Source organism: Lactuca saligna, chromosome 3, assembly GCF_052625555.1.
Source record: "Lactuca saligna cultivar CGN05327 chromosome 3, ASM5262555v1, whole genome shotgun sequence".
Lineage (NCBI taxonomy): Eukaryota > Viridiplantae > Streptophyta > Magnoliopsida > Asterales > Asteraceae > Lactuca > Lactuca saligna.
Genome location: NC_136419.1, coordinates 65,647,265 through 65,655,011, shown reverse-complemented (window position 1 = coordinate 65,655,011; position 7,747 = coordinate 65,647,265). Strand labels below are relative to the sequence as shown.

The window sequence follows — 7,747 nt, the reverse complement described above, 5'->3', positions numbered from 1 at the left end:
CTTCGGATTAAAAAAACCTTTGTGCGTGTTTTTCTTGGCGCAACACTTGTTTTGCTTCTTCCTACCTCTTTCAACCTCTTTTTTTTTTTTTGCTAAAATATTGATTATATATTGTTGAAATCTTATGTTACATTTTTTTTTCGTTTTTTTTTCTTATTTGTTGATTTTTTTTATATTGAATAATAATAATTTGTAGATGAAATATCATTATTTTTTACCAAAATATCTTTATTTTTTGTTAAAATATCATTACTTTTTGCTGAAATATCATAAATTATTACCGAAATATCAAAAATTATTAAATTTTCGGTATTAAAAAACTATTTTTCGGATTATAAAATCAGTTTATTCTAACTTTTTAATATTTGCAGCAGCATGCAGATGTTAAAAAAACAAACACGCTTCTTATTACAGTCTGCAGCCGTTTGGTTCACCACTTCTACTGCAGAGGGTTGTAGAGGTGGTCCGCAAAATTTATGGATTTTTGCTTCGAAAAAACAAACAGCACCTAAGAGTAGGTGGTCCTCGTGTTCATCTTTCCGCGCCACTAATTAGAAAAACCCGAAAACTAAGAAATCAGAAATCACCTCATGCTTAGTGGTCTGCATCCTCCTTTTTCTGCACCACTAATCAAAACTCAGAAAACAAAATCAGAACAACAATTGGATTCTTGAACTCCTTTTTCGAACTCTATAAATTGGAATAATTAATCAGAAAACCAAATGGAAATAGGCATATGGCTTCAAAAGCAAGTAATAAAAATGAATAAGAAGCAAAGACTGCAATCGATGTACTTGAATTTTAGAATTCGACCATTCCAATTTATACATATTAAAGAGGAACTAGAATCAAAATACACAACCAAAAATAGGAATCAGTACATAATTTTGGGATTTTTTCACCATTGCAAAAGATTTCCGGTGTGAGGGGGGAGGGGGGTGAATTGTGATAAACTAATTGCATGAATATCGCCATTGCCAACCATAACTTTTTTGCTTGTCGAGGCTCCTCATCTTAAGTTTTTAAGCATTTGGTGTTTTTTTTTTTTTTTGCCGCCTTCGATTCACTTATCAAGTGCGATGCCCCAAAAAAAGAGTCATTTGGATCAAATTTTTGGCTCAAATAACCTACACCCATAAGAATTTGACCAAATTCCACCATCCCAATTTATACATTAAAATGCAATATGTTCAAAAATTAAGATAGCTTATGTGCGCCAAACGCACAACCTTAAGCTTATAAGTTTTTCAATATGGTGTTTCTTGGAGTAGTCCTTTTTTTGGTCTTATTATAGAATGGTTCGCTCTCGATTCGGTCTTTTTGTCGAAGTCTAATTTCAACAATGAAATTAGTTTTGAAATCAAAGAATATTTAGGATATTACATCTAATAGAAAATGGTTAAAACTTTATTAAATATTAGAAGATTTGAACGTTCATGGAAATTTACATTTAAGCTATAACTTCCCAACTTTCAAACCATAATTTTTCTTTTTCAAAATAAAATATAATGTCAAACTGTGTTTTCAAGATAATATGAAAACTCATTTTGTTCAATTAATGAAAAGCATAATTTCCAAAACATAATAGTATCATAAAATCAGCGGAAGTCTAGTTCATAATTCAATAGTGATGCACGCACATTACAGTTAAGTTGGGCCCCTCCTTCCTGATGAGTTTTCTAGGTTAGAACAAAAAGATTTGCACAACATATTTTACACAAACACTTATGGGAACATGCAACGTAGAACTTTATGACATTTTCTCTAGGTATAGCAACATACTTTATGAAACAACATCTAACCTACAAAATCAAAATTTACTAGGCTAGAATCATACCTTTTGCAACAATAAAACGATGCAAGAAACTCTCTTGTAGATCTCCTTGGAAAACTAGCTCCAATAATATGGTAGCCTCTAATATGTCATACCCAAACTGTAGAAAAGCCCTATAATTGAAAATATGGAGAGAGGGAGAGGAAAAGATCCAATTTCTTCTTGAGTAGGGTTAAGGATCGGTGTTGCAAAGGGATATGTCCCTTTATATAGTTGTTATATCACCTATAAACACTAGATTTGAATATTAAAATAATAGTATTTTAATGTGATTCAAATACTGTTTCCTTTATGATCTTCATCCATCCCAATATATTATTCGTGAGAATGGCAGCATCTTCACACAATCTAGAATAATTAGGTTGCATCACAGCCCTCTCTGATGCAGACAGCTGAGTCATCAATTCTTCGATACACTGAAACAATGAACGCCTTTCCTGCAACCATTCTATAATCTCTGATGTTTCAACACAGCTTGACATAGAGTGTGCCATCATGAGACAAGTCTCAAATGCTACAGATTTACTTTGCTTAATCAGTGCAACCATTTCCCCAATGTTCAATTGCAGTTCCCTCACCCAATGCTTCTTAACTTGTGATTTGCCATGTTCATCCATTTGAGCCTTGTTGGTGTTGCTATTTCTATTTGCTTTACACTGCTTTAGCCACAGCCCCAAGTGTTTCACGAATAGTTGTGCTGATGCCATATCCCCCATAACTGTAGTCTCCTGCAATATGATTCCATAATCATACTAAATTTCAAGTTGTCCATGTTACAATAAACCATATCAAATAATAAACTGGCATTGTGAAAATACCTTATGTGAGACCATTGGGAAGATGACACCTGGAGAAGTATCATAGTTTTTTATTTCAGTTACTTTCTCTTCTGCCCGCATTTCTAAGTATACCTTAACCGGCAATTTTGGTATAAACTTTAATATCTTTGCGTTAGCAAACGCACAAGTTTGATGTGGGATTAGTTCCATGGATGAAGAAAGATGCTGCAGAAAATATAATTAAAAAAAAAATTACATATAGATCGATGTCATCTTCATAATAATGTATGTATATAATAGGTTCAAGTGAAGCAGCCAAATGCAAGAACTCTAGATATACCTCCCTTTCTTCAAAAAGACGCTGCAGAAAATAAAAGGAAAGGAAGTTAGATATAGATGAATGCAATATTCATAAGTCATAACCAAGTGTTGAGATTAAAAATCTTGGTAAGATGAATGACAATTACGATACCTGGAGAATCCCCAAGCTAAGTATAAGAAGCTTGGCAGTGTGGAGGTGTTGAAGCAGACGAACTATTTCATGAGCATCTGCAATGAATGGATGGTTCATACAAAGATCAGCCTTCTCCAAAGAAGGGAAGCCTGGTGTAGAAATCTGCCATGGATGAGAAATTTCTATCACCAAGGAGGCAAGCCCAGGTGCAGAAATCAGATGCTTCCCAGCGCACCATTTAATAGTGAGGTTCTTGAGTTGAGGTGCAACCACATTCACAAACTCCTTCAACTTCATATCCATAACTATATATTCAAGTGTAAGATCAGAAAGTCGAGGAAGACAAATATTCAAAACTTTTGCTCCCTTCATTAATGTGCATCGTCGTAAGAACAGGTTCTTCAAATTGGTGAATTTGGAGAAAAAATCATTATCATCAGACAATTGGATATGGTGAAGATGCAAAGTCGTTAAAGCTGGGAGGTCCCACGCTGATGTGGCAATAGATGATAATCGGTAAACGAGGGGGCGTCCAACAATTTTCTCAGGGGAGCGCGTAACACTGAGTTGTTGGACATTGAGAGAAAATGCACATTTGAGAATGTCTGTAACAGATTCATCATCCTTGACTCTTTTCCCAAGTACGAGACTGACCGAAGAAACTTGTGTTTCATTATCACGGTGAGACAAAACATTAGAAATAAAATTGGAGATGTTGGGCTCATGATTGAGATTTTCGAAATTCAGATAGGGCATTGAAGTCCAAATAGACCTCCATCTGGAGGACAAAACACTGGTTGCTATTGCATCTTTGATGCTAATAAAAGAAATGATCTTATGGATAAGATCGTCTGGCAAGCTGCTAAGTCTATCCCTTTCTACATCCATTGCATCTTTCCTTATGCAGTTTGTTTTGTGGCTCCAAATTATCTGCAAAGGAATAGAATAGAATGGAATGATCAGCCAATGCTTTCCAGAATCCACAAGTAATCTACAACCACAAGCAATAAGAAAACTTTGATAACGAACTATATCTACAAAATACAACAATTAACATGGAATAAATCGTCTGTAACCCCTCACTATATTCCAACAATTAGCCAACTAATTAAGTTTTCACAAAACTATGTAACATTATCAATTACATATCCAGCAGAGAAAAAAACAAAACATAAGCTTCCACTGTTCCAACAATTAACAAAATCATAAATTCACAAAAATTCGGTTAATGATGTAGTTATAAACTTGTGCAAACAAATTCACAGCCACAATTCATAAATTAGATTTGTAAAAATAAAAATTAGGCTGGAATTTTTTATACTCACAAGAGAATGATGGATTGAATGATACAATCGATTCTTGGAAGAGTCAAAGAAGACTCGGTGTGTTGTGGAGTTGTGGATGTATTGTGCGCAAAGAGAAGAAAAGAATTCGACAGATACGATGAAGGGGAAGCCAGCATTAGCCTGTGTTGTGTCGATGGATTTTACACAGAGAAGGATCGAATAGCAAACACAGGTGGTGGGATGGATGGGAAGTGTTAGGGTGTTCACAGTTCAGTGTTGTGCGTAAACGAATCTACGGAGACACTTCGCTTTTGAAGTGGTTTCTTAGTTTTCTATTTTTACAATAAAACCCTTAACTTCGCAACTTATTAACAGTTTTATCTTTTTTGTTTATTTTCGTAATTATCCCACAATTTTCATTCAAACTTTTTATTTTAAAGCGAATATTTGCAAGAAAAACATTAGGATGTATTTTTTTACGACTTTTAATCTTTTTAAGTAAGGACCACGTACTTTTTATACAATATGTTCATATCAGTCATTTAATTTGGTTTTTGGTTTACATTGGTTGGGTATAATTTTTGTTTGCACGTTTTATAAAAAGAAATGGAAAGAATGGTTATAAGAAGGCTCGAACTCAAGACTTCTTAGTCATGAATCATGTGATTTGTTGGTCAATAAAATAATATATTTGTATTTAAGGTTGTTGTTGTTGTTGTTATTATTATTATAGTTAGGTTTAAATGTTTCCATTATCTATCGTGCATGTATGATTCATTCTGGACCAATCATTTTAGTTATTTTAAAAAAGTAATTAATGCATATTAAATGCTGAAGATTTTACTAATACTATCCAATTGTTTCTAGCCCAATGGTATCACGTGGTGCCTTTTCTCTTTGAGGTCGAGGGTTCAAGTTTCATCGTGAACATATGTGGAACTAGGTGTTAATTTAGGAGTAGATTATATGTGGTCATGGATCACTGATCTCATTTGAGTAAAATTTTCTAGAATCGCAAGCTTTATTTTTTTTAATTTTTCATAAAATATATTGTTGGTTTTTTCGAAAACCCTTCCTTATATGTAAATGCTTCAAAGAAATAAAGCATATAAACATACTTTGATCTTCCTTGCATGCTTGCTTTTCATAGAACAATTGAACTCTCATTTTCACAAGGTTCTAAAAATCATTATCGCTACCTTCTCTTGATCTCACAATAAAAATATTCGTACACAAATGCTATTTTCAAATACATATTCAATCTCTAATGATTCAAGCATACCGGATATTACACTAAGTATGTATCAGTTTTGTGGGACAGGAGTGTCAGACCCTAATCAAGACAGAGGCGTTGATAGGTAGATCGTACATTTGTCCCCTGCCTAATCCATGATTTACTTAACCATGGTAGTGGTGCGTGCACCGGTACTGAGGTTAGCAATGATGGTTTGTCGCTTGCCAACTTTCCCGCGAGGGTTCCACGTCAGATTCTGATTACTAAGAGGTAACTTAATCTAAGGACGGAACGAATGTTGGCTTAGCAAAGGAGGTTGACGGGCTTGATTATGTAGCTCATCCATTTGGCATTTCTGGCATGCCTAGGGGCACGCTATCACTAATAATACCTATATAAGTGCATAAATTATATCGGCTTCAATGTATAATCTAAAACAAAGGCATATAATTATAACCATGGCTGTAAACGAACTGAATGTTCGTGAACTATACGCCGGCAAGTTCGTTTATGTTCGTTTATTTAATAAATAAATGATTATGAACACAAATTATCATTCGTTTAGTTACATTACTATATTATAGTTCGTTTGTGTTCATATATGTTCAATTGTGTTTGTTTATTTTTTTTTTCCGTTTATGTTCGTTTAGCATGTTCACGAACATAAATTAACAAACATGAGCAAGGCGATTTGTGAAACGAACAAACATGAACAAGAAAACTCCATTCGTTTATCCGTTTGTGTTCATTTGTTTGTTCGGATAACTTAAACGAACGAACATGAAAAAACCTTTGTTCGTGTTTGTTCGGTTCAATTATAGCCCTAATTATAACCATAATAGAAACTTACAAATAAAAAATGAATATCATCACCGTTATCAGAAGACATTTTCAGTTTTAGTAGTGTCTGGAACGTTGTCTCTAGGGTAATCCAAAATGACATAGTTCGAAATGAAGTCTGAAACGGGTTAAAATGGTATTTATATGGGGACCACATTATTAGGTCGAATCCATTACCTGTCGACCAGATACAAAATCGGGTCCGGAATAATCCATTTTGTATTGAGTGGTCATTTAAAAAAAGTTATTATTATTAAAATAATATTAAAAAAATGATTAGTTTACTCAATTACTCTCGAATAAATTGTTCATGTGTTTACGAAAAAAAAAAAAAAAAAGGATCGAAATGATACATAACTGAACATGTCATTATTTTTGTCATAAAATTGTTTCAAACATCTAGAAGCTCAGGTTACACTTGTATCCCATCGTTTTACATCTAGAACATGTCATTGTTCTGTGCTCTTTTAGTGACTTAGTATTTATATATTTTTATCGACAAAAGAAACATCAAGTGGCTGTAGTTTAGTGGTAAGAATTCCACGTTGTGGCCGTGGAGACCTGGGCTCGAATCCCAGCAGCCACAAACTTGAAAATAATTTTTAGATTGTTCTTCATGTAAGATTCGAGTGGCTACTTCATTATCTTGATTTTATATTCACATATTATATGTTTTTTTAATAGTGAACTTGTTCTCCGAGTGAAACAAATTGTCGGTTAGATTTTTATTCATGTCGACTACTATCAATTAATTTTCTTTCATGCAATGTCTAAACACAACATTTGATTAGTGGTGGCACCAAAAAATTATAGTGACACTCATATTTTGAAGACGTTGCAGTTAACAGAAAAAAAAAATAAATAAATAAAATAAAAAAATAAATAAAATAAAATTACACAACGAGGCAAAATCGGAATAGTGGTACGGGACCCCTCGGGCACTACATAGGTCCGCCAATGTTTCCATGTAAAGTGAAAAGAAATAAAACTGTTAACTTGGTATATAGTTTGATTAGTCTCAAGGAATGATGGATGCAATCTAAATGTATTTCAGTTATGGTTTATTGGCGTAATTCTTGTTCATTTCTAGTCTAATTATACTGGCATGGATCGAGTTGAACAAGGTCAAGCCAAAGAACGTCGTTTAAAAATATAGGGTTATCTATTAATATGACCAAAATGAACATCCACACATCGAACTAACTCGTGACATTGTAGTTGAAGATGTTTGAATGTAACTAGTTTCAAGATACGTGTGTTTGAACTTACAACTGGTTGAGTGGCATCAACTATTTGCAATATAAAAATATAGGGTTATCT

The 7,747-nt window shown here is 33.6% G+C and overlaps 1 protein-coding gene and 1 non-coding gene across 5 annotated transcripts; one reads left to right on the top strand and one right to left on the bottom strand.

Moving 5' to 3' along the window:
- Positions 1-383: 383 nt before the first annotated feature.
- LOC145036746 (uncharacterized) lies at positions 384-4,657 on the bottom strand. 4 transcript variants are annotated; one of them, XR_013678542.1, is made up of 6 exons: positions 4,393-4,657; positions 3,086-3,997; positions 2,954-2,974; positions 2,653-2,838; positions 1,838-2,562; positions 384-626 (listed from the first exon to the last, which is right to left on the bottom strand). XR_013678542.1 is itself a non-coding variant. In XM_078985220.1 (5 exons), the coding sequence occupies exons 2-5, from the start codon at positions 3,953-3,955 to the stop codon at positions 2,098-2,100; spliced, it is 1,542 nt and encodes a 513-aa protein (XP_078841346.1). In that variant the 5' UTR covers positions 3,956-3,997; positions 4,393-4,657; the 3' UTR covers positions 1,589-2,097. The 4 variants fall into 4 exon arrangements, 1 of the variants encoding a protein (XP_078841346.1); XR_013678541.1 differs by lacking the exon at positions 384-626 and adding an exon at positions 779-1,127; XR_013678540.1 differs by lacking the exon at positions 384-626 and adding an exon at positions 1,589-1,667.
- A 2,284-nt stretch (positions 4,658-6,941) lies between these two features.
- On the top strand, positions 6,942-7,013 carry TRNAH-GUG (transfer RNA histidin (anticodon GUG)). Its single transcript has one exon. It is a non-coding gene; the product is annotated as a tRNA-His (tRNA).
- The last annotated feature ends 734 nt before the right edge of the window (positions 7,014-7,747 follow it).